The sequence below is a fragment of the Convolutriloba macropyga genome, chromosome 7 (genome assembly GCF_964194025.1).
Source record: "Convolutriloba macropyga chromosome 7, txConMacr16.3, whole genome shotgun sequence".
NCBI classification, from domain to species: Eukaryota; Metazoa; Xenacoelomorpha; order Acoela; family Convolutidae; genus Convolutriloba; species Convolutriloba macropyga.
The window spans coordinates 19,905,602-19,932,209 of NC_134474.1; the positions used below are offsets into that span (position 1 = coordinate 19,905,602).

General features: G+C 37.8%; 4 protein-coding genes across 4 annotated transcripts in view; 1 reads left to right on the forward strand and 3 right to left on the reverse strand.

Moving 5' to 3' along the window:
• LOC142342683 (tubby-related protein 4-like) overlaps positions 1-26,608 on the reverse strand; it is a 450,983-nt gene that overhangs the window by 232,943 nt on the left and 191,432 nt on the right. The window lies entirely within an intron of this gene.
• The window catches only part of LOC142342684 (apoptosis-resistant E3 ubiquitin protein ligase 1-like), a 330,839-nt gene that overhangs the window by 9,013 nt on the left and 295,218 nt on the right, over positions 1-26,608 (forward strand). The gene's annotated exons all lie outside the window — the stretch shown is intronic.
• On the reverse strand, positions 12,509-14,588 carry LOC142342147 (uncharacterized). Its single transcript, XM_075393348.1, has 2 exons — positions 13,332-14,588; positions 12,509-12,901 (listed from the first exon to the last, which is right to left on the reverse strand). Exons 1-2 carry the CDS (start codon positions 14,438-14,440, stop codon positions 12,637-12,639), a joined length of 1,374 nt encoding a protein of 457 aa, XP_075249463.1. The 5' UTR covers positions 14,441-14,588; the 3' UTR covers positions 12,509-12,636.
• On the reverse strand, positions 19,765-23,880 carry LOC142342686 (prefoldin subunit 2-like). The gene is made up of 2 exons (XM_075394176.1): positions 23,640-23,880; positions 19,765-20,199 (listed from the first exon to the last, which is right to left on the reverse strand). The coding sequence occupies exons 1-2, from the start codon at positions 23,847-23,849 to the stop codon at positions 19,993-19,995; spliced, it is 417 nt and encodes a 138-aa protein (XP_075250291.1). The 5' UTR covers positions 23,850-23,880; the 3' UTR covers positions 19,765-19,992.

Genomic DNA, 26,608 nt, shown 5'->3' on the forward strand with positions numbered 1-26,608 from the left:
GGATTCTATGCTTAAAAGTTATAATAGTTTTTTTTTAGAATCATCTGATGCCAAAAGTTTGTTTTAAAATTTTCTCTGTCTTTGATTTTTTGTCTGAGAAGTTTATCATTATTTAATAATTGTAGGTCACGCTGGAAAGCAGGTCTATTTTCCAAATTTTTCAAAAACAATGACAAAAATTATAAACGTTAATCTGTAACGAATTGCTATGACCAACTGTTTTAGCCTCGAGCAGGTATGACTCAAAACATTGCCGACTAACGTCGGCCAAATTGCTCAAAGGACTGGGAGGCTGGCTTTGTCAGTAGCCATCTGTATCGTAGCTTAGAGGTTAGCTTAAGCTTAATTGAGGGAGGTGAGCAGAGTGAGTGTCTCCAGGGGTCCAGCTTACTGGATTACGGTTAGAATGAGGCGGAATAGGGTGTCGTGGGGGATGTGGGGACAGGGGGTTATGCGAGGTTGGATGGGGGACGGGTGGAATGCGGTGGGCTAGGGGAAAGGGCTGCAGGGTTATATGAGGGAGGTACGGGTGGAAAACGGGGTCAAAGCCTGAGCACATCCCTTTACACCATGAGCCTATTTCTGCGTCAAAAATTCTCCGAACGCACAGCGGGCTCATTTTCGCCCTTAGAAGTTGAAATTTCAAGTCTTAACATAATCTTTGACAATTATTCTTTCCAAAATTGACACAATAGAACAAGTAGCAATAAGAACTTTTTTGTCTAATGAGGCAATATGGTTACTAAAATATTGTGTGCCACTGGCAGTAGGAGGATGCTTAAGTTGGATTCTATGCTTAAAAGTTATAATAGTTTTTTTTTAGAATCATCTGATGCCAAAAGTTTGTTTTAAAATTTTCTCTGTCTTTGATTTTTTGTCTGAGAAGTTTATCATTATTTAATAATTGTAGGTCACGCTGGAAAGCAGGTCTATTTTCCAAATTTTTCAAAAACAATGACAAAAATTATAAACGTTAATCTGTAACGAATTGCTATGACCAACTGTTTTAGCCTCGAGCAGGTATGACTCAAAACATTGCCGACTAACGTCGGCCAAATTGCTCAAAGGACTGGGAGGCTGGCTTTGTCAGTAGCCATCTGTATCGTAGCTTAGAGGTTAGCTTAAGCTTAATTGAGGGAGGTGAGCAGAGTGAGTGTCTCCAGGGGTCCAGCTTACTGGATTACGGTTAGAATGAGGCGGAATAGGGTGTCGTGGGGGATGTGGGGACAGGGGGTTATGCGAGGTTGGATGGGGGACGGGTGGAATGCGGTGGGCTAGGGGAAAGGGCTGCAGGGTTATATGAGGGAGGTACGGGTGGAAAACGGGGTCAAAGCCTGAGCACATCCCTTTACACCATGAGCCTATTTCTGCGTCAAAAATTCTCCGAACGCACAGCGGGCTCATTTTCGCCCTTAGAAGTTGAAATTTCAAGTCTTAACATAATCTTTGACAATTATTCTTTCCAAAATTGACACAATAGAACAAGTAGCAATAAGAACTTTTTTGTCTAATGAGGCAATATGGTTACTAAAATATTGTGTGCTACTGGCAGTAGGAGGATGCTTAAGTTGGATTCTATGCTTAAAAGTTATAATAGTTTTTTTTTAGAATCATCTGATGCCAAAAGTTTGTTTTAAAATTTTCTCTGTCTTTGATTTTTTGTCTGAGAAGTTTATCATTATTTAATAATTGTAGGTCACGCTGGAAAGCAGGTCAATTTTTCAAATTTTTCAAAAACAATGACAAAAATTATAAACGTTAATCTGTAACAAATTGCTATGACCAACTGTTTTAGCCTCGAGCAGGTATGACTCAATACATTGCCGACTAACGTCGGGCAAATTGCTCAAAGGACTGGGGGGCTGGCTTTGTCAGTAGCCATCTGTATCTTAGCTTAGAGGTTACCTTAAGCTTAATTGAGGGAGGTGAGCAGAGTGGGCGTTTCCAGGGTTCCAGCTTGCCGGATTACGGTTAGAATGAGGCGGAAGGGGTGTCGTGGGGGATGTGGGGACAGGGGGTTATGCGAGGGTGGATGGGTGACGGGTTGAAAACGGTGGACAAGGGGAAAGTGCTGCAGGGTTGTATGGGGGAGGTACGAGGTGGAAAACGGGGTCAAAACCTGAGCACATCCCTTCACACCATGAGCCTATTTCTACGTCAAACATTCTCCGAACGCACAGCGGGCTCATTTTCGCCCTCAGAAGTTGAAATTTCAAGTCTTAACATAGTTTCTGACAATTATTCTTTCCAAAAATGACACTATAGAACAAGTAGCAATATGAACTTTTTTTTGTCTAATGAGGCAACATGGTTACTAAAATATTGTGTGCTATTGGCAGTAGGAGGATGCTTAAGTTGGATTCTATGCTTAAAAGTTATAATAGTTTTTTTTTGAGAATAATCTGATGCCAAAAGTTTGTTTTAAAATTTATTCTGTCTTTGATTTTTTGTCTGAGAAGTTTATCAATATTTAATAATTGTAGGTCACGCTGGAAAGCAGGTCAATTTTTCAAAAACAATGATAAAAATTATAAACGTTAATCTGTAACAAATTGCTATGACCAACTGTTTTAGCCTCGAGCAGGTATGAATCAAAACATTGCTGACCAACGTCGGGCAAATTGCTCAAAGGACTGGGGGGCTGGCTTTGTCAGTAGCCATCTGTATCTTAGCTTAGAGGTTACCTTAAGCTTAATTGAGGGAGGTGAGCAGAGTGGGCGTTTCCAGGGTTCCAGCTTGCCGGATTACGGTTAGAATGAGGCGGAAGGGGTGTCGTGGGGGATGTGGGGACAGGGGGTTATGCGAGGGTGGATGGGTGACGGGTTGAAAACGGTGGACAAGGGGAAAGTGCTGCAGGGTTGTATGGGGGAGGTACGAGGTGGAAAACGGGGTCAAAACCTGAGCACATCCCTTCACACCATGAGCCTATTTCTACGTCAAACATTCTCCGAACGCACAGCGGGCTCATTTTCGCCCTCAGAAGTTGAAATTTCAAGTCTTAACATAGTTTCTGACAATTATTCTTTCCAAAAATGACACTATAGAACAAGTAGCAATATGAACTTTTTTTGTCTAATGAGGCAACATGGTTACTAAAATATTGTGTGCTATTGGCAGTAGGAGGATGCTTAAGTTGGATTCTATGCTTAAAAGTTATAATAGTTTTTTTTTTGAGAATAATCTGATGCCAAAAGTTTGTTTTAAAATTTATTCTGTCTTTGATTTTTTGTCTGAGAAGTTTATCAATATTTAATAATTGTAGGTCACGCTGGAAAGCAGGTCAATTTTTCAAAAACAATGATAAAAATTATAAACGTTAATCTGTAACAAATTGCTATGACCAACTGTTTTAGCCTCGAGCAGGTATGAATCAAAACATTGCTGACCAACGTCGGGCAAATTGCTTAAAGGACTGGGGGGCTGGCTTTGTCAGTAGCCATCTGTATCTTAGCTTAGACGTTAGCTTAAGCTTAATTGAGGGAGGTGAGCAGAGTGGGTGTCTCCAGTGCTCCAGCTGGCTGGATTACGCTTAGAAAGAGGCGGAATAGGGTGTCGTGGGGATGTGGGGACAGGGGGTTATGCGAGGGTGGATGGGGGACGGGTTGAAAACCGTGGACTAGGGGAAAGTGCTGCAGGGTTGTATGGGGGAGGTACGAGGTGGAAAACGGGGTCAAAGCCTGAGCACATCCCTTCACACCATGAGCCTATTTCTACGTCAAACATTCTCCGAACGCACAGCGGGCTCATTTTCGGCCTCAGAAGTTGAAATTTCAAGTCTTAACATAGTTTCTGACAATTATTCTTTCCAAAAATGACACTATAGAACAAGTAGCAATGTGAACTTTTTTTTGTCTAATGAGGCAACATGGTTACTAAAATATTGTGTGCTACTGGCAGTAGGAGGATGCTTAAGTTGGATTCTATGCTTAAAAGTTATAATAGTTTTTTTTGAGAATCATCTGATGCCAGAAGTTTGTTTTAAAATTTTCTCTGTCTTTGATTTTTTGTCTGAGAAGTTTATCAATATTTAATAATTGTAGGTCACGCTGGAAAGCAGGTCAATTTTTCAAAAACAATGATAAAAATTATAAACGTTAATCCGTAACAAATTGCTATGACCAACTGTTTTAGCCTCGAGCAGGTATGAATCAAAACATTGCCGACTAACGTCGGCCAAATTGCTCAAAGGACTGGGAGGCTGGCTTTGTCAGTAGCCATCTGTATCTTAGCTTAGACGTTAGCTTAAGCTTAATTGAGGGAGGTGAGCAGAGTGGGTGTCTCCAGTGGTCCAGCTGGCTGGATTACGGTTAGAAAGAGGCGGAATAGGGTGTCGTGGGGGATGTGGGGACAGGGGGTTATGCGAGGGTGGATGGGGGACGGGTGGAATGCGGTGGACCAGGGGAAAGGGCTGCAGGGTTGTATGGGGAGGTACGGGTGGAAAACGGGGTCAAAGCCTGAGCACATCCCTTCACACCATGAGCCTATTTCTACGTCAAAAAATCTCCGAACGCACAGCGGGCTCATTTTCGCCCTCAGAAGTTGAAATTTCAAGTCTTAACATAGTTTTTGACAATTATTCTTTCCAAAATTGACACTATAGAACAAGTAGCAATAAGAACTTTTTTTGTCTAATGAGGCAATATGGTTACTAAAATATTGTGTGCTACTGGCAGTAGGAGGATGCTTAAGTTGGATTCTATGCTTAAAAGTTATAATAGTTTTTCTTTGAGAATCATCTGATTCCAAAAGTTTGTTTTAAGATTTTCTCTCTCTTTGATTTTTTGTCTGAGAAGTTTATCAATTTTTAATAATTGTAGATCACGCAGGAAAGCAGGTCTATTTTTGAAATTTTTCAAAAACAATGACAAAAATTATAAACGTTAATCTGTAACAAATTGCTATGACCAACTGTTTTAGCCTCGAGCAGGTATGACTCAAAACATTGCTGACCAACGTCGGGCAAATTGCTTAAAGGACTGGGGGGCTGGCTTTGCCAGTAGCCATCTGTATCTTAGCTTAGAGGTTAGCTTAAGCTTAATTGAGGGAGTGAGCAGAGTGAGTGTCTCCAGGGGTCCCGCTTACTGGATTACGGTTAGAATGAGGCGGAATAGGGTGTCGTGGGGATGTGGGGACAGGGGATTATGCGAGGGTGGATGGGGGACGGGTGGAAAGCGGTGGACTAGGGGAAAGGGCTGCAGGGTTGTATGAGGGAGGTACGGGTGGAAAATGGGGTAAAACCCTGAGCACATGCCTTCACACCATGAGCCTATTTCTACGCAAAAAATTTGGCGGTGCCTTCTCCGAACGCACAGCGGGCTCATTTTCGCCCTCAGAAGTTGAAATTTCAAGTCTTAACATAGTTTTTGACAATTATTCTTTCCAAAATTGACACTACTGAACAAGTAGCAATATGAACTTTTTTCGTCTAATGAGGCAACATGGTTACTAAAATATTGTGTGCTACTGGCAGTAGGAGGATGCTTAAGTTGAATTCTATGCTTAAAAGTTATAATAGTTTTTTTTTAGAATCATCTGATGCCAAAAGTTTGTTTTAAAATTTTCTCTGTCTTTGATTTTTTGTCTGAGAAGTTTATCATTATTTAATAATTGTAGGTCACGCTGGAAAGCAGGTCAATTTTTCAAATTTTTCAAAAACAATGACAAAAATTATAAACGTTAATCTGTAACAAATTGCTATGACCAACTGTTTGAGCCTCAAGCAGGTATGACTCAAAACATTGCCGACTAACGTCGGGCAAATTGCTCAAAGGACTGGGGGGCTGGCTTTGTCAGTAGCCATCTGTATCTTAGCTTAGACGTAAGCTTAAGCTTAATTGAGGGAGGTGAGCAGAGTGGGTGTCTCCAGGTGTCCAGCTTGCTGGATTACGGTTAGAATGAGGCGGAATAGGGTGTGGTGGGAGATGTGGGGACAGGGGGTTATGCGAGTGTGGACGGGGGACGGGTGGAATGCGGTGGACCAGGGGAAAGGGCTGCAGGGTTGTATGGGGGAGGTACGGGTAGAAAATGGGGTCAAACCCTGAGCACATGACTTCACACCCTGAGCACATGACTTCACACCCTGAGCCTATTTCTACGCCAAAAATTTGGCGGTGCCTTCTGCGAACGCACAGCGGGCTCATTTTCGCCCTCAGAAGTTGAAATTTCAAGTCTTAACATAGTTTTTGACAATTAATCTTTCCAAAATTGACACTATAGAACAAGTAGCAATATGAACCTTTTTTTGTCTAATGAGGCAATATGGTTACTAAAATATTGTGTGCTACTGGCAGTAGGAGGATGCTTAAGTTGAATTCTATGCTTAAAAATTACAACAGTTTTTTTTTGAGAATCATCTGATGCCAAAAATTTGTTTTAAAATTTTCTCTGTCTGAGAAGTTTATCAATATTTAATAATTGTAGGTCACGCTGGAAAGCAGGGCTAACAACCTCATTGCATGTCCTTTCCTGGCCTAATTTTCAGTCGCTGTCCTATAGTAAATTAAATTGATGTTTATGATGTCAAATTGTTGATAATTTGGTTAAATGATTAACATTGTTATCATTAATGATGTTTAAATTGTATTTTTTGTCGTATTAATTGGGCATGGATAAATTTATTATATACGTCTCTCTCTCTGTCTCAATAATAAAGTGGCGAACAATTTTCATATCGAACGTTCACCTTTTGTTAGATTTGAGATATATCATGATACATAAGGATGATAATTTATCTGCTTTAAAATTTCTAATAAATTACTTTAAAGTAATACTAGGCCACATTTCAAGAATAGAAAACTGAAAATGATGTCAGAACCAAGAAATCAAAACATAGCTAGATGAATTAAAAGTTTTAAAATTTTCTCTGTCTTTGATTTTTTGTCTGAGAAGTTTATCAATATTTAATAATTGTAGGTCACGCTGGAAAGCAGGTCAATTTTTCAAAAACGATGATAAAAATTATAAACGTTAATCTGTAACAAATTGCTATGACCAACTGTTTTAGCCTCGAGCAGGTATGAATCAAAACATTGCCGACTAACGTCGGCCAAATTGCTCAAAGGACTGGGAGGCTGGCTTTGTCAGTAGCCATCTGTATCTTAGCTTAGACGTTAGCTTAAGCTTAATTGAGGGAGGTGAGCAGAGTGGGTGTCTCCAGTGGTCCAGCTGGCTGGATTACGGTTAGAAAGAGGCGGAATAGGGTGTCGTGGGGGATGTGGGGACAGGGGGTTATGCGAGGGTGGATGGGGGACGGGTGGAATGCGGTGGACCAGGGGAAAGGGCTGCAGGGTTGTATGGGGGAGGTACGGGTGGAAAACGGGGTCAAAGCCTGAGCACATCCCTTCACACCATGAGCCTATTTCTACGTCAAAAAATCTCCGAACGCACAGCGGGCTCATTTTCGCCCTCAGAAGTTGAAATTTCAAGTCTTAACATAGTTTTTGACAATTATTCTTTCCAAAATTGACACTATAGAACAAGTAGCAATAAGAACTTTTTTTGTCTAATGAGGCAATATGGTTACTAAAATATTGTGTGCTACTGGCAGTAGGAGGATGCTTAAGTTGGATTCTATGCTTAAAAGTTATAATAGTTTTTCTTTGAGAATCATCTGATTCCAAAAGTTTGTTTTAAGATTTTCTCTCTCTTTGATTTTTTGTCTGAGAAGTTTATCAATTTTTAATAATTGTAGATCACGCAGGAAAGCAGGTCTATTTTTGAAATTTTTCAAAAACAATGACAAAAATTATAAACGTTAATCTGTAACAAATTGCTATGACCAACTGTTTTAGCCTCGAGCAGGTATGACTCAAAACATTGCTGACCAACGTCGGGCAAATTGCTTAAAGGACTGGGGGGCTGGCTTTGCCAGTAGCCATCTGTATCTTAGCTTAGAGGTTAGCTTAAGCTTAATTGAGGGAGTGAGCAGAGTGAGTGTCTCCAGGGGTCCCGCTTACTGGATTACGGTTAGAATGAGGCGGAATAGGGTGTCGTGGGGATGTGGGGACAGGGGATTATGCGAGGGTGGATGGGGGACGGGTGGAAAGCGGTGGACTAGGGGAAAGGGCTGCAGGGTTGTATGAGGGAGGTACGGGTGGAAAATGGGGTAAAACCCTGAGCACATGCCTTCACACCATGAGCCTATTTCTACGCAAAAAATTTGGCGGTGCCTTCTCCGAACGCACAGCGGGCTCATTTTCGCCCTCAGAAGTTGAAATTTCAAGTCTTAACATAGTTTTTGACAATTATTCTTTCCAAAATTGACACTACTGAACAAGTAGCAATATGAACTTTTTTCGTCTAATGAGGCAACATGGTTACTAAAATATTGTGTGCTACTGGCAGTAGGAGGATGCTTAAGTTGGATTCTATGCTTAAAAGTTATAATAGTTTTTTTTTGAGAATCATCTGATGCCAAAAGTTTGTTTTAAAATTTTCTCTGTCTTTGATTTTTTGTCTGAGAAGTTTATCATTATTTAATAATTGTAGGTCACGCTGGAAAGCAGGTCAATTTTTCAAATTTTTCAAAAACAATGACAAAAATTATAAACGTTAATCTGTAACAAATTGCTATGACCAACTGTTTGAGCCTCAAGCAGGTAAGACTCAAAACATTGCCGACTAACGTCGGGCAAATTGCTCAAAGGACTGGGGGGCTGGCTTTGTCAGTAGCCATCTGTATCTTAGCTTAGACGTAAGCTTAAGCTTAATTGAGGGAGGTGAGCAGAGTGGGTGTCTCCAGGTGTCCAGCTTGCTGGATTACGGTTAGAATGAGGCGGAATAGGGTGTGGTGGGAGATGTGGGGACAGGGGGTTATGCGAGTGTGGACGGGGGACGGGTGGAATGCGGTGGACCAGGGGAAAGGGCTGCAGGGTTGTATGGGGGAGGTACGGGTAGAAAATGGGGTCAAACCCTGAGCACATGACTTCACACCCTGAGCACATGACTTCACACCCTGAGCCTATTTCTACGCCAAAAATTTGGCGGTGCCTTCTCCGAACGCACAGCGGGCTCATTTTCGCCCTCAGAAGTTGAAATTTCAAGTCTTAACATAGTTTTTGACAATTAATCTTTCCAAAATTGACACTATAGAACAAGTAGCAATATGAACCTTTTTTTGTCTAATGAGGCAATATGGTTACTAAAATATTGTGTGCTACTGGCAGTAGGAGGATGCTTAAGTTGAATTCAATGCTTAAAAATTACAACAGTTTTTTTTTTGAGAATCATCTGATGCCAAAAATTTGTTTTGTTTTAAAATTTTCTCTGTCTGAGAAGTTTATCAATATTTAATAATTGTAGGTCACGCTGGAAAGCAGGGCTAACAACCTCATTGCATGTCCTTTCCTGGCCTTATTTTCAGTCGCTGTCCTATAGTAAATTAAATTGATGTTTATGATGTCAAATTGTTGATAATTTGGTTAAATGATTAACATTGTTATCATTAATGATGTTTAAATTGTATTTTTTGTCGTATTAATTGGGCATGGATAAATTTATTATATACGTCTCTCTCTCTCTCTCTCTCAATAATAAAGTGGCGAACAATTTTCATATCGAACGTTCACCTTTTGTTAGATTTGAGATATATCATGATACATAAGGATGATAATTTATCTGCTTTAAAATTTCTAATAAATTACTTTAAATTAAAACTAGGCCACATTTCAAGAATAGAAAACTGAAAATGATGTCAGAACCAAGAAATCAAAACATAGCTAGATGAATCCAGGATGGGCCGCAGACGGGTCTATCTGCACCAAAACGTATCTGAAGAAAAAATTAAAAAATTTGATCATAGCTAAGCTTTTGCCATCTCGAATAACTGTTAAGGGAATCGTTCCCAATTTTTTTCAAATTTTAGCCAAAAATTGCATTTCGCTATTCTATCAAGGAAATGGCAATAGCAAAATTTGAAAACTGAGCACAAGAGTTTCCACAGTTAAGTTAACAGGTAATCAGGATGGAAACAATATTACTTGGTTGAAGAAAGCAAATACTAATCACAAAAAACGAACGAGTCTAGCAAATTTTTTTCTGCATTTTAAACATATAGAAAACTATAATCAACTGATTCAGATCAGATCACATGGTTATTCAAGCACAATTTGAATAGTTCTTAAATAATGTTTATAAAAAATCAAATGCGAAGAAGAAAAAAATTTCATCTGTAACAAATTTCTATGACCAGCCTTGTTAGCCTCGATCAGCAGTGACTCAAACATTGCCGAAACAATAATCACAAAAAGCGAACGAGTCTAGCAAATTTTTTCTCTGCATTTTAAACATATAAAACACTGATAATCAACTGATTCAGATCAGATCAGATCACATAGTTATTCAAGCACAATTTGAACAGTTTTTATTTAATTTGTTTATAAAAAATCAAGTGCAAAACAGAAAATTTTTCAAATACAATGACAAAAATTAAAAACGTTAATCTGTAACAAATTGACCAACTGTTTTAGCCTCAAGCAGGTATGACTCAAAACATTGCCGACTAACGTCGGCCAAATTGCTCAAAGGACTGGGGGGCTTGCTTTGTCAGTAGCCATCAGTATCTTAGCTTAGAGGTTAGCTTAAGCATAATTGAGTGAGGTGAGCAGAGTGGGTGTCTCCAGGGGTCCAACTTCCTGGATTACGGTTAGAATGAGGCGGAATAGAGTAGGGTGTGGTGGGAGATGTGGGGACAGGGGGTTATGCGAGTGTGGACGGGTGGAATGCGGTGGACCAGGGGAAAGGGCTGCAGGGTTGTATGGGGGAGGTACGGGTGGAAAATGGGTTCAAAACCTGAGCACATCCCTTCACACCATGACGTTAAATCTCCTCAGTTTCCACTTATACCTCACTTAGCAATTAGCAGGGCTCTAACATAATTGCTCAGCGACTTATTGCCCTAAGGTCTTTCCATGTTTATCATGTTTTTGAGGACAAGTCAAATGGTGAGGCGAAAAACGAAAAAAATATTACAGGAAAATTTGATAAAAACAAAAAAGCGCATAAAAGGCAAACAGGACAATAATTGCTACCAGCCTCGTTTGAAAGTAATTGAAAACATGGACACAATTATGCGATCGATTTTTCTTTAATGATAAATCGGTAATCGGATGACCAACATTGCAATTTTTGCTCTAAAGTTTGGCATACGCTATTGTGTTTTGCAATATTCCAAAAATAAGCATATATCGACTAGAACTGGATGACTTGCTCTCAAAAGACAGGCGGTCCAGTTTAATTAAGTGGGGGTGTCGGCAAGAAGTTTTTTATGGTTGCAAAACTCCCGGCCCCAGAGGGGTTTGAAGACGCAAACTCCAAGATAAAAGTCTGACATCTTAAACACTAAGCTACAATGCCTTTGATTCTCACAATAGCTTTTATATTTTTAACAAACTTTATTTGAGAATGATAGCAAGTTGAATCACTCAAAAATGAAGACCACATGCGTGAAAAAGTCAATCAAGAAGACAAAGCATGTGCTAGAACAACAGCGCAAAAAAGGTTGAAACAGTAGAAAATAGCAACAAACGTTTACAATAATTACTTCAAACTTCGTTCGAGAGTAATTAATCAAGCAATTATTTTAAAGAAGCTACGATATGCAAAAGGCAGGAAAACTTTAGTGGAAAGGTACGCAGCTGTCATTTTACTTCTTTTCATCTACACGATGTCGTAACCACAAATAATATAGTCCTTTTCTATGATTTTTTTACAGACATAATATTAATAACTTTGACATTGGCAAGTGTTAACATAAAAATCTTTTGAAAGAATTGCTTAATTAATTTCAAAATAACTTTGAAAGCTAAGTTGATTGTAGGGCCTGGTGACTCACATAAGAAAGATTCTAAAGAATGTGGATTCTTCCCTATTAACATCAATACTAATTTTAATAGAAGAATTCACGATAGAGCTTGAGATAAGTTGATTGTTTAAAGTTTGAAATGACAAATCACACGCTTGCAAACGAGCGTTTTGACAAAAAGTTTTAAAAAAATCATGATAGGCAGAATAACTTTGAGATGCAAAGTCCCTTAACTGCTTTACGGCTAAAATCTGCAGCCGTATTCAAAAAGCGTTTTGTTTTCTTTAACCTATAAACAAAAAAAATCTAATGGACAATCAGAATTAAATGCAAAAAGATTTAGCCATAGACAATTTTTTGTTTCCTGCGATTGCCAAGTAAACAAAATTAGCCTATCGGTAAAAAAAAACTCTAAATCGATGAACATAAATCGACTAACGTCGGATGAATTACTCTCGAAGAACAAGCGGGTGGCAAGTAAATTTATGGGTGTAGCTTGGAGTTTTATGGGTGCAAAAAGTCGGACCTCTAGAACAAAAGAGCAAAAACGGTCACGCAAAAAAACCAACACGTTTACAATAATAGCTTCAAACTTCATTCGAGAGCAATTAATCAAAAAATAAAGGAAACAAGGGAACAAAAATTTCACGAAACTAAAACTTGTGTGGAAACTACTTGACAGTGGCGTGTTTATCAATGAGAGAACTATTTGTCTAGAAAAATAAACTACAACTACTTCATTTTCATTTCGCGCAGGTATTTTAAGCATTCTTTGGTATTCTTTTCATCAAACGCGTTAGTATTGTGAACTGTGTTGAATGACAAGCAAATTTCAGTTAATAGAGCCACGGGGGCTTTTTCAACGGAGTTTTTGTTGCCGGCACAAACGCTTCGTTTCCAGTTCTGGACAGTCCGAAAACTGCCGCCATAGCACCAGCTGCAACCTTTTTGGAGGCCGACTTGAGAGCCCCCGACTGACTCGGAGAGACATTTGAAATAACATGGTACGTGACTAATCCGTGCTCGTTCACGTAAAACTCTGAATAGAAGTCTGAGTAGCTAGGAGTTGGTTCACCTTTCTTTAGCAGAGGGTAGAACACACTAAAAAAGATGCATTTATAGTGATTTTTTACCATTCACCATCAGGCAAAGAGTTATTGCTAAAAAACCTGACAAAATTTATTTTAAGTAGCAAAAACATTTTGCTCCATTAAAACAGTGATTTCAAGACTTTGAGTAAAAGGAATCGCTCATTCTATTAAAAAAACAGTAGATGATAATGGTCAGAAAAACACCGAAATTCAGCTGTGATATTCTGTTAAGAATACGACAACAAACAAGGATCTATTCAGCTTCTTCTTCAACTTATTGGGCTTAAAAAATATTACACCATACGCTAGTATTCAACTTATGTCGTGACAATGTGCTTCTGTAGTAAAAATTGCTTTCTTGAATTAACTATCCCGTTAATACTCATAACATGAGGTTATAATTCTCACCATTGTCCAGCTTAATTTCAAAAAATTTTTACCTGAAAACGGAAAGACTTTTTACTCTCCACCTAACACAAATTTTGCTCTTATCATGCTCGGGGGTCAACCGCAATACATTGCACGCAACCGCAACTTTAGTTGACACGAAATACAATCTCCATGAATTACATATCCTCGAATACTGCTTCAAATTCCACGCCAAAACTCGCTGTTTTCCTTCAAAGTTGTCGTACACAAACTTCACATTCTGATCATAAAACGAGAAATCCATTTTACGACCAGGAGCAGAAAAATTGATCATCTCATCTGTTATAGCATTTGCAACGTCGTTAAATTTTCCCGGCGGACATTTTTTACCCGGGTCAAACCTAAGATGGGGCGAATTTCCATTTTGAGCTGAGAACAGCATTATACAGTCATTGCTCGATCCACGGTTTAATTTTTCGATGTTTTCCGATAAAACTTCACGCGTTGAGATGGGCGTTAAATGATGTTCAATTTCGTTTTTGACACCTAACGGATCTTTCATTTGAAAAATATTCGACTTAACCTCTTTCGGAAGTTTCCGTGTTTCGTGAAACGTCAGCGACTCGTTTCCAAACTTGACCGACTTACACGATTTAAGAAACTCGGATCTGTTATAAGATGACGGCGCATGCGATGGTAACACAATTATAACTGAATCATCATTTTTCTGAGAAAGCTTAACAATAATATCCTCATTTGAAAACTTCACACGCTTAGTTGGAATCCAATATTTCCAGTTACCTTCCAGTTCAATAATCCGGACATTTTTAAACTTCGGCGATTCCTGAACGTGACTCGGAATTGTAAAACGCTTTCGCTCGTAATTCAGAACATCGTTATTCAATAATGAAGTCGATGAGTTAATTGGTACCAAAGAACTCTGTGCTAGCTTTTCGTAGTTATCACTCGACGTGCACCTTCGTTTCAAAATAAACGGCGGAGAATTTGATGCTTGAGCAATTATTCTGTTCAGATCGCTGATAGTATTAATTGTTGTTCGTTTATTCATTCCATTACTTCCTGAGATAGATGTTGTAGTGGTCGATGAGGTACTTTGTTTGCAGAATCTGAGAAATGCCTTAGCCGCTTGCAGCTGGCCGATTCGATCAAGACTGCTCATGTTTCCATATTATGAAACAGTTTTCAATATTTTAACACTGGTTCGTCAATCGGCAGCTTTCAAACTCGACTGATTAGTGGTACAGATATCCAAAGATATCTTGTTATCAAAATGATTACATCAAACACTAAAAAGCGAAAAGAAAATTCTTGAAAACCGATAAACAAAAACAGTCGATAAAATCTCTGAACAAATCAGTATGAGAGTCAGAGTTCAAAAGCAGCGTGCCAAGTTATCAACCAGCCGAAATTTACATCCTCTGAAGCCTCGAAGGTTCAGGAGCGGCGGATAAGCTCGAAGCCCAATTGCGAACGGAGAGAGGAAGAGATGTTCAAAAGGTTTTTTCCCCCTCAATTTTGATCTGTTGATATTACGAGTAAAGCTCCGGCTAGTATCACCGCAAAGTCTATGATCAGTACAAGTTGATGGAAAATTCCCATTTCGGGTTTTGCTGCGAGTTATCGTGGTGTAAATTCCAGTAGCTAACTCTTCAACTTTGGCGCCAAAACAGTCAATCTCAAAAAATTTGTCCAAATTATTCAAAAACTAAATTTAAGTGTTGAGAAAATGGAGACAAGCAAACAGGATTTGATCAAAATTCTGCTAGAAGACCCGGATAAATTAAACAGTAAACAAACCCGGCAGATTGCCAGAAGATAGCTGCAATAGCTTCGTAGATCTGGTCTCAGAAACATAGTACAAGAAACAGACAAAAAAAGTTTAATAAAGGCTGAGATGTTATATTTTGATTAAGAATCTGTTCAACTTATTGCTGCTTCCATTAGCTGCTCTTAAAAAACCTTCAATTAAAGTGACATACACTAACTTGGCCTTATCTCTTTGAAATAAAGTAAAGAGAAAACAATTTCAGAGTGAGGAAGTCATTTCTGAGGGTGAGTTAAGCCACTTGTGACCAAAACTTATCATGACCTAAATACAATTCAAAGAATTAAATTATATTATGACCTGACAATCATTTACTCCGCTTCAAAAGTCAAATGAGAGCTGTTAGTTATGTAGTAAGAGACTAAGCAATAAAACAACACAAAACAAAAACAAGCAAGATTAAAAATTCAAATTTTTTGAAAAGACAGGATCAACATCAAAAAACAACTGCTAAGAACTCAACCTGACAACTATATTCCTCTATTTCTCATTAGTAACCTGTCATTAAATGTCGATGAGCTCTCACTAATAATATTAAATGATAAGACGATAATAACCAAAAATCGCAATAAAACTCGCTGAAAATTTTTGAAAAAACTTATATTAGAAGTCACAGAACGCAACAGCTACTGAAGGATACATTTACATCAATTAATTGCGTCCTCAACAACCACCGTTGAGACCTGTTATCAATGAGGTTAAGTAATATAACAGCAATAAGCACAAAAAAATACTGTCAAAACTAAAAAAATCAAAGATTTTCATAAAAAACGTGTATAAGTCACAAAAAGCAAAAGCTGTGATATGAAATGACTCCTTTGAATTGAAGCCTTTTTATTAACCAATGAGACTTGTCAGTAATGAAAATAAGAGTTAGGATGACAAAGTTGAAAAGAAAAACTGGAAACTTCTATTGCTTAAACGCCTATTATTAAACGCAAAACGCTTATTCAAAACAATTGATGTCAGTCATAGAAAGCACTAGCTTTCAACAAAAGCGTTTAAATCGGTAAATTTAACCCCTATTAGAAGCAACAAAGACCTGTTCCCGATGAGATTAAATGATAGGACATTAAAAGACAAAAAACTTAACTTGCAGAACTCAAAAATTAAGAAAGAGTAGTGTCAAAGTCATGAAAACCACTAGCTATTAACTAGAGCCATTAATTAGGTTCTTTTATGCCTCATTGGCAACCAATCAGACTTGTCATTGATGATACTAAGCAATAAGACAACAGATAATTTTTTTTAAAAAAGTGGGCAAAATCTAAAATTCACTAATATTTTAAGACAAAAAATAGTGACAAAGTCATAAAAATTTAGCTGCCCTAAATGAATTCAAAGGCAATTAGGCACAATTAGAACACAAATATAACGTCTTAAATGCACTGAAGAAGAAACTCGGAAAACAGAAGTCAAATTGATGCACCTAGAAAAAAATCCATCTCAAAAATCGCCAAATTGATCAAACACCAATTTCTCACTCCAGTTTAAGGGTATTATGAAAAAAGTCACGCCTCAAACCTACTCGATGTTTTGATCCTTTTACTGTTTCAATGTGACCAAAATCATCATTCTAACTTGACTTCTTACTGACGTGAAAATACCGAAAAAAGCGTGAACAGATCTTAAAAAAAAGACAGCGCACCAAAACAATTCAAATTTTTTGAATTGTAAAAAACTCAATCCACTAAGATTAAAAGGAAGACGTCACGCACTCAAATTACTTGATGTTGCATGAACAAATGAAAGATTTGAAAACTGTGACGTCATATGGTGGTTAAAAAAATCTTGATGAAAAAAAAAGCATAGCAGGACAAGCTCTGAGGGAGAGGGAGCCTAAATGGGACTAAGAAGTTCAATAGTGTGCTTCAAAAAACCATAATAGATGTTAAAATAAGCCAATATTAAGATTTAAAGTGAAAAATGGCACCGGTTTCGGCGCACTTTTCATTTGACGTTTAGTATTAAATTGCCGCCAATTGAGCTCAGCTGCTTGAAATTGTGATTGAGAGAGATTTTAGATCACGCGAAATGCGAAAAGTCAAGGGCGTAAAAGTCACTCGAAAAGTCAAAATTGTCAAGCAAAAATTTTGCATAAAAAAGACACACGTTTAAAATAATTGCTATGAACTTTGTTTAAGAGCATTTAATCACTACTCCAATTTAAATTCTCGTTCACAAGAAAAACTGAAAAAAAGTGAACGAGAAAAAGTGCTGTCTTTTTTTTAAAAAAAGACAGCGCAGCAATACCAACCAAATTTTTGAATTGTAAAACCAAGGAAAGGCCAATAATAGCCCTAGCTATATCTTTGCGGCTATTTATAACAAATATACGAAATAGTTTTTCTTATAATCGTACCCGAAGTATAACTTTGGGTACTTTGGCTTTGCATCGTAACATGAAACATAGCCGGCAGATTACCGGAATAGCTGCGAAAGAAAAGAACTGCGTGCCATATAATAGAGATAGAAACAGATAACGATCTAAATTGAAAGAAAATTCGACGCCGCTCAAAAAAACTAGGCTACAAAACATTCAGCGATAAATTAATTAAGCTTGTTAAAATTCATTCCACAGAAGCTTCTTATTAGGGTCCTTTACTGCACATAGGAGTTCCTTTGACCTCAAACAAATTCAAATTAAACTTAAATTTTTAAAGTGCAAAAGTCATTTTATTGAGTGAGGTAAGTCACGTATGATCAAAATCTAAAACAACCTAAAAACTTTCGCTAAAGCGAGTGAGAAATGACGTCACGCGCGCAAATGCCGTTAGTGAGAGGAAGAAGTCATTCAGAAAATTTGACTTTTTCAGCTTTGCTGTGAAAGTCACGTATGATCAAAATCTAAAACAACCTAAAAACTTTCGCTAAAGCGAGTGAGAAATGACGTCACGCGCGCAAATGCCGTTAGTGAGAGGAAGAAGTCATTCAGAAAATTTGACTTTTTCAGCTTTGCTGTGTGAACAAAGGTAAAACAAAAAAAGCGTCAGACGACGAAACAAAAAAACATAGCAGGACCAGTCCTGACGTACAATTCAAAGAATTTTCATTGACTAAACAGAAAACTAGACCACGAACAGACTATGAATGGATTGGGAAAACCATTTAGAAAAAAATCCGATCCAAAAAATCGACAAAACTGTAAAAATCAAAGTGAAATTGCGGCATGTGAACAAAAAACCACTAGCGAGAAAGCGAATTTTTGTTCAAACACCGTTTTCTCACTACTATAAATTTAGAGCGAAAAAATTTCACGCCGCAAAACCACTCGCTTTTTCGCTCCACTTCCTGTTTCGGCGTGACCAAAATCACTACTCCAATTTGACTTCAAAAATCATGAAAATGTGTGAACAGATCTTAAAAAAAAGACAGCGCCCTAATACAATTCAAATTCTTTGAATTGTAAAAAAACCAAGAGCACCGCAAAATAGCTACGCTCAGCTTACAGCTTCGCAGCTATAAAAAGGAAATTGTTCGCGCTAGACATGAAAAGGAGCTCAAGTAGCTATGTTTTCAACAATGCCGCCGAAATCTCCATTGGCTATGTTTTCATTAATGCCTTCAAAATCTCCCTTCTTGAGAAAGGAAAGGTCAATTCGAGAGTGAGATAAGTAATATAAAAAAAGTACCCAAAAACTTATTCTCATGAACAAAGATTAACTGTCATAAGAGCGAAAATTGACGTCCTGCACACAAGTCAAAACCTGCAGCACAAATAATGAACTACAGCTGATTTTAAGTGAACATGACACGTCAGTGGCTCAAGAACTGTTTAACTCAACAAATGAGGGGGAAGTTGACAAAACAATTGGTTTACAAAAGCAGGAAACAAAGCTAGCGATGGTAAGTAAACACGTGCGCAATATCTTCCAAAAAATGATGCAACATTCATATTTAAATCTATCAAAGGGTGTTACCTATCACCCAAATTAATTAAGATTTTTCGTAGTTTAAAAAGCTAAGGATTTAATTTTCGCCATAAATTTACAACTTGACGATCTCTTGACAAACACAATTCTTTTGATGAAACCACGAGACTTCACCCTTTACTTTTTAATTGACTACTCACATAGATTTTCATCAAAAAAACTGCATACATTTTTTTCGGTGGCCATTTCGATGAAGGAATTTGGGAGTTAATCTGATGGTCATCAGCTCTGCTCAACTATTATTTTTGCTGATTTCTAATTCTAACCGCACAAAACTAAGGACTCGCAAAATAAGGTTATTTTTCCGTTTCTAATTAGTTGCACTTCATACGAAATGACACCCCAGTAACATACTTTAAAGACAATTTGTTTGTTTGTTCACGTGTATTTGTTGATATTACTATTACGACTCTACTATGCAGTTGGTTCACACAGCACTGATACAACTTAGAACTTATCTAGCAGAAATCAGAACGTTTTGCCTCGAACCACACACTCGGAGAAACCAAGCACTGCAATTCTGTTAGTGTCTAGTTTCAAAGGGTTTAGGCAGACAGAAACCCAAAACCAAGGAGATAACAGCTAGAATTAATATCGATGAGGTTCAAAATTGGTAAGCGATTTGCAATGTAGGGTTAGTTAACTTTGTTTCAACGACTGATTTCGTCTCAATATTTCTTACAAATAGTTCTTCTCAGTATCTTTTTTCTAACAGTTGAAAGAAAATATAATGCGCAATATAATATTTCAAGTGAACACGAGGCATTTTTAATCAGAATTTCTTTCAATTTCACACTCTATAGACAAATTATCAACATAAGAAAGGCAAAAGAGGCGAAAACATTTCGAACTTCAAAAGCAGTCTTCCCAATTGGCCAGCACTAGGCGGGAGAAAAAGCAGTGAACAGTTGCACAGGTATCTTAAATTCTTCCATTCGGCGAAAATTAAATGAGCTAGCTCTGTTCGCCTTGTATTCGGATGTCATGTTTTGATTTATACTCCACAAGTTCGGATCCCTTTTTCTCCAACTGCTGTTGCATCATATTGACTGTGTTTTCTAAATTTGTCTTCATTAGCTTTAATTCTGGTAATACATCTGCAACTTTTCGTTCCACTAAGGCTTGGTCAACCATTCTGTAGCATTTTCTGTCTTCTGATACCTGTAACAAATGGTCAGAACGTGAACCTTTCAACACAAAAGTTTACCATCATGTTTTCATTCTTCAGCAACAATGTTCTGCACTGAAGACTCAAATTTGTCAGAAATTTCCTACTATTAAACCGAACTTCGCTTGAACGATTGCTTTCTATTGGAAATGACGTCACAAATTGGCTACTGATAAAAAGTCACTGAAAAAGTCGTTCTGGAATTCTAAGCGCGAGGTCAAATCGTCGTAACAAATTCGAGGAAGATAATGAATTCAAAAAATATAGCAGGACCGAAAGAAAGACTAGACCTTCAATTGCCTAGAAAATGACATTGAAAACCATTCCGATAAACCAATCAAAATACAGGTAAAAACAGTGCGAACACCAAGACACGTGAAAAAAATTTCAACCTGATAAACCAAAATGGTGTTCGAAATTCAATTTCAAAATCAGTGTGAAAAATAGGTGCGTTAAAAATACTCGCTTCGGAGTAACTAAAATCATTATTATATTTTGATTTCCTATTGGCAACAAAAAGTAGAAACATAGCTGGCAGATTGCCAGAAAACAACTGCAATAGCTTCATAGATCTGTAGTCTCATAGAGAAAGTAAAAAAGACCGGCCAAAAAAATTATTTCCGTTAAAGGCTGAGATATTAAATTTTGATTAAGAATCTAAATAACTTATTGCTGTTTCTATTAGCTGATCTTAAATAACATTCAATTAGAGTGACCAGCACTCATTTGACCTTATCTCTTTCAACCAAAGCAAAGAAAAAGTCAATCTCAGAGTGAGGAAGGCATTTTTGTGAGTAAGGCAAGTCACGTGTGACCAAAAATTTAATCAGGCGAATGAACGAGAAAACTAGCTCCAATAAGAGTGAAAAATGACACGCACGCAATTCAGTTGAAATTGCAAGAACGAATGAACAAAAAGAAGATTTGAAGTGATTGTGACCTCATACGGTCGTAACAATGATCGCGACGACGAAATAAAAACATAGCCGGAAAAATTCCGGAAACGACCCGAAGTCATTTCCGCAAAAAAACTGGCTTTTCAAATAGCTAATATCTCCAATTAGAATGCACCAATGCACAGGAAACAAGAGTCTTAAGTAAAGAAAAAAAGGAAATTCGCCAGAAAAAAAACTAACATAACCGAAAAACGTCACGCGAACTGCTCTCAAACAACCGGTGAGCGGCTGGCTTTGTCAGTCGCTAAACACAGTTTAGTAAGGCTAGCTATATCTTGATTCGACTCTGCAGCTTTTAGTTTTCTAGCCTTGTTAGTGAATCAAATTAACACCAGATATTTTAAAAATTTGCAAAACATTGCAAAACTTCCAGATTTCGCAGTGAAAATGGTCAAAACTATTTTTGTCTCTGAAGTTACGTCAAGTAACACATTTGCAAGCCTTGAAAAGCTTCGTTGGCCAGTAATGATCGTTCAACTCAAGAGAAAGACGAAAATTTTAACAATTTTGAAAAAACAATCGCAGATTTTAAGAAAATCTTGCTAAAATTCAAGAGATTAAAATCTTCAAAACCATTTCATTGTCTTAAAAGACCGGTATCCCTATTTCAAGCTTTAAATAGTTTCACTGACTCATAGATCCATAAATTCGGAACGATAAAAATGCTCCGAAAATTTGAAAAATTAAATTTTATCAAAATTGCTAAAGCTGGAATCATTAAATAATTGATAACAATTCCATTAACTCTATAAACTTTGTGAAATCTAATCATCAAACCTCGGAGAGGTCCCTAGGAACTTGGTGACGGAAAAAAGGATGAAAAGTTCAAAAGGAATCCAAAATTCAAATTACTCGAAGAATTGCAAATATTTTTTTAAATGGCTGATATTAAAAACCCGAAAAACATTCCATTACATCTAGAAGCTGTACTAGCAGTTCCTAATTACTATACATTACTAAACTAAGCTACTATTAAAGTCCAATGTTTGAAAACATAATTCAACTTTCAAAAACATAGGTAAATTTTCGAAGAGAAATAAGTCAAAAACAAAGTCATGAACAAACTTCAAACCTCGAGAATACCCATACTGCTCTTCGAGTCGTTAAAAGCATAGTCGTTATAATACCGGAAACCACTCGAAAGCTCCAACAAAAAGATTTTTAAACCAGAAACATCGTAGAGAAGCGAGAATTCTACCTAAATCAAAGAGGAAACATCGAAGAGCGAAATAATTAATTGCCACATAACACAAATCAGGTTTTGAAGTAATAATTTAGGGATGTGGGAAGGTGGATGGGGGCATGCCGTGTTAAGCCCCGAATGTGTAGGCGGGGAGTGCGCTAGGTTGGCGATGTGACAGGTGCAAGGGTGTAGGTAAGTCTCGTGTTTGTAGTTTGGATTGTTAGCAGAGACCGTTATGGAAGGAAAAAATGTCAAACACCTAACAACAATGAACATTACATCAGCAGTTCCTCATTACTATATAAAAACTAAGCTACTATTGAAGTCCAATGTTCAAAAATTCGAAGATCAAGTCATAGACAAACTAGCCGAAGCTGAAAAAAATCTGTAGAATACCAACACACCTTCTGCGGGTCGTAAAAAGGAGAGCGCTTAAACAATAGCCATCCAGAGGCTGACGACGGCTATAGACAACGAACTGCTTGAATAACTAAAACTTTGCCACATCAGAAAGCCTATGTGCGCAAAAAATTTCAGAGCCATCAGAGAAAACAATCCAAAAAGCGACAAATGTGGGACGAAGTGCTATCTAAAGAATGGCGACGAGACAAACACTTAAGCAGGGGAATTAGCTATAGACCCTTTTATTGTGCACAAATTTCCGACTGGGAAGGTGTTTGAACGCGATACCTCTCGGGTTAGAGTTGTGGACATTAACTTATACGCTCAACGGTCTCTGTACGGTACTCGATCAAACTCGGCCTTAAAAAACTACTACATCATCAGCAAAAAAACTGCGCCAATTCGACAGAAAACTGCTAAAAATGGTTAGCTACATGCAGCATTCTGTCACAAAACACTCTTCAAAGTCGAAAAGTCATTCCATGATCGAAACGCACGATCAAAAAATTTCTCTCGCTCGGAAAAATGCGCTCACACCGCAATTTTACTCTCTTTCACTTTTAGGTCATAACACCGTTTCAACGAATGAATAGTACTTCAGGTATAAAAAAACCTTAAGAAAACCATTACTCTTCGAGTCGTAAAAAACCAAGAGAAGGCCAATAATAGCCCCAGCTATCGCTTCGTGGCTATTAAAAAAATGTGCAGATACAAGAGTGCAGAAAAAACAGCGCTACAATGCAATTCCACTTTTTTGAATTACAAAAAATCAAGCTAAGACCGTACACTAATAGCTTCGCCATAACTTCGCCGCAATCAAACTAACATAACATTCATTTCTGAAGGCCTCAGAAACCATTGAAGAAAGGGTTAGCATAGCGGCCATTGTTACCTTTTCTAAAGCAGCAATGACGCTTTTATGCTCCGATATTTGTGACTTGATCTCGGATACTTTCTCGCTCATTGCGTGCTGTTCCTGCCTCAGTTTCTGGAAGCCTTTGATGATTTCCTCCTGCTTGGGTGTAGGTTTACTAAGCGCTCCACTGGACGAGGAACTAGGCTGTTGTGAACTTGATTCTGCGCTCTTACCCGCACTCGTCATTATGCCTCTCTGAAAGTATGCAGCACATGTACCTCAACTGGAACACAGCATAATGCAAAAACAAATTATCAACATTTTTATATTCAGCTAACTAAATTTGATTCTTTCAGTCGAACTCTTTTGTTAACATATAATGGCAGTATTCTTTTCTCAGAACCAAGAATGTAGAAACGTCAAATATTGACAATCAATCGTTTCATGTCCATCACGTTTCAATTTTTTACGAAGAACTTTTATTTGGAAATGTCTTATCTTGACGCCAAAATGTTTCAAAATAACTTAGTGCCCTCCAGGCGCTATCTGTTTCAAGCTGAACATTGCATTAAAAAAGACTACAGGACTAATATAACAGCCGCAATCTTCGTTTGAGAGCAACTAAAAACCAACAAACTGTTTCTAATTGTCAAAACGTGTTCTTATTTGATGTGCAGTTTAAATAAGAATTAAAAAGTTACACTTAATTCAGCTTAAGGCTATTCAGCTTGCTACTAATGCCAGCTAGCAACCGCTCCAATGAACTTGGAGAACCTGGACTTATTGAACGGGTTTTATCGGAAAAAGTTCAAGTCATGAAAACTTGCTTCAACTAAAAAAAAATAGCCGGTAGAATACCAGAAGCGCCTAAAAGAGTCGCGCAGTAAAACTCTTAACTAACCCTAACTAATTGAAAGACCAAAAAAACTGAAAGCAAAGCAATATGTAGTTTGCAGCAATTAACTTGTTAGGAATGTATTTAGTTCTGTGGGTCCGTATGTAGGTGGTGGTGGTGGCGGTGGGGGGGGGGGGGGTAGTTGGAGGAAGTAAACCTCTGGGGGTGGTAAATTAATTGGGGGAGGGGTGTAGGCAGGGGATAGATAGGTGCTTAAGGGGTAGGTAGGGGGTAGGTGTGGGGGTTAGGTAGGTCTAGGGAGTTGGTGGGGGTAAGTCTATGGAGTTAGGTGTAGAATACCTGTAGAATACCAATACTCTTCTCCGAGCCGTAAAAACCTCAACAATACCCATACTGCTCTTCCAGTCTTGAAAACAGTAATTATAATACTGGACACGACTCGAAAGCACCAAAATAATTTTTAAACCAGAGACATCGTAGAGAAGAGACGAAATTCAACACAAATCAAAGAGCAGATATCGAAGAGCGAAATAAAAACTGCCAAATAAAACGATCGTGTTTTAAAGTAATAGTTTAGGGATGTGGGTAGGTGGGTTGAGGGCATGGCGTGTTAAGCCCCGAGTATGTAGGTGGGGAGGGCGCTAGGTTGGTGAGGTGACAGGTGTAAGGGGGTAGGTAGGTGGGGTGTTTGTAGTTTGGATTGTGAGCAGAGACTGTTATGAAAGGAAAAATTCTCATAACCACCTAACAACGTTGAACATTACATCAGCAGTTCCTCATTACTATATAATAAAAACTAAGCTACTATTGAAGTCCAATGTTCGAAAATTTGAAGTTCAAGTCATAGACAAACTAGCCGAAGCTGAAAAAATCTGTAGAATACCAACACACCTTCTGCGGGTCGTAAAAAGGAGAGATCTTAAACAAGAGCCATTCAGAGGGGACTATATGTTCGTGGGTGGGTGGGGAAGGGTGTTTTCAACACGTTGATTGATTTGAAAGACCGTAAATACAGGTTTAGTGTTCATTTTTAATCATAAATCCTCTGAAAGAGCACAAAACAAGGAAATAGTCAGAAGTTTTGCTCGGTACAAAAAATATATCTGTTATTCACCCCAGGGGAGATCGGATGATAATCTTGCAATACAATGACAATCTAGCAAATTGAATAATTATCTTGCCGGATTCTTGTAAGTTCATTACGGTGGAGCTGATTTTAACTGACATATGTGAGAGCCATCTGCCAGTCAAAGCTCAGCCCAAATGAAGATCCTATTTAAAAAAAAAGAATCATTTTAAAACAATAAAAGGATAAGTGACAATGGAAAAGTATATCAAAAAAGCTGATGAAGCATCTGATGAAAAAACTTAAAAAGTCCCTGCTCAAAAAAAAATATTGGAAAAAGACCACGCGATGCGCTTAGTTGTCATACAATATACGACTACCAATTGATAAAAAAAATGGAGACAAAAACCGAAAACAGAAAACGGAGGTTAGGGAAAGGAAATGAGACAAATCAAAATATTCTCTTCAAAATTTCCACAAAATGGCTACAAATTATCCACAAGTTGCTAAAAATGCTACCTCAAAACAAATAGTATAGGACACTGTTATTACAAATACTAGTCAAGCGTTCACACAACCCGCACCTGCAGATTTCGATTAAACAACAAAAAATGCAAACAAAAACAACAAAATCTGTATTATGTATTTTGTTGAAAAGTCTCCTGTCTAGCTTCCAGAGGCATTTTAGGAGCAACCCCTCAAGAATAGCTGTAAATTAAAATTCAACAAAAAAAGTAGCGAAAAGCGAAAAATAAGAAGATATAGGCAAAAAATGAGCAATAAAAAACAAAAATCGGTCAAAATTGCTCATTTAAATAAAACTACTCAAAATGAAACCAATTCAACCAAAAGGCAACAAAAACGAAGTAAAATAACTAATGTGAACCATAGATATCACCAAATGCTATAAAACATTTTTTTTCACGCCTCAATTTCTCACTCTCTCGAAAACAGCGCTTTGAACGAGAAACACGGTATTTTCGCTCCACTCTTCAATTTTGTGCAGCAACCAAACCACTCCGCGCTTCCTGCCTCAATATTCACGCTAATAATATTGAAAGACTTCTCCAATACTCCACTTCG

Bases quoted from the DNA above. Each gene is read 5' to 3' on its own strand.
- LOC142342686 (XM_075394176.1), bottom strand. From the start codon at position 23,849: ATGACGAGTGCGGGTAAGAGCGCAGAATCAAGTTCACAACAGCCTAGT. The intron at 20,200-23,639 runs GTAACAATGGCC...CATTTGTTACAG, and splicing joins TCATTGCTGCTTTAGAAAAG to GTATCAGAAGACAGAAAATG.
- LOC142342147 (XM_075393348.1), bottom strand. From the start codon at position 14,440: ATGAGCAGTCTTGATCGAATCGGCCAGCTGCAAGCGGCTAAGGCATTT. The intron at 12,902-13,331 runs GTAAAAATTTTT...CATCTTTTTTAG, and splicing joins AAAAGTCTTTCCGTTTTCAG to TGTGTTCTACCCTCTGCTAA.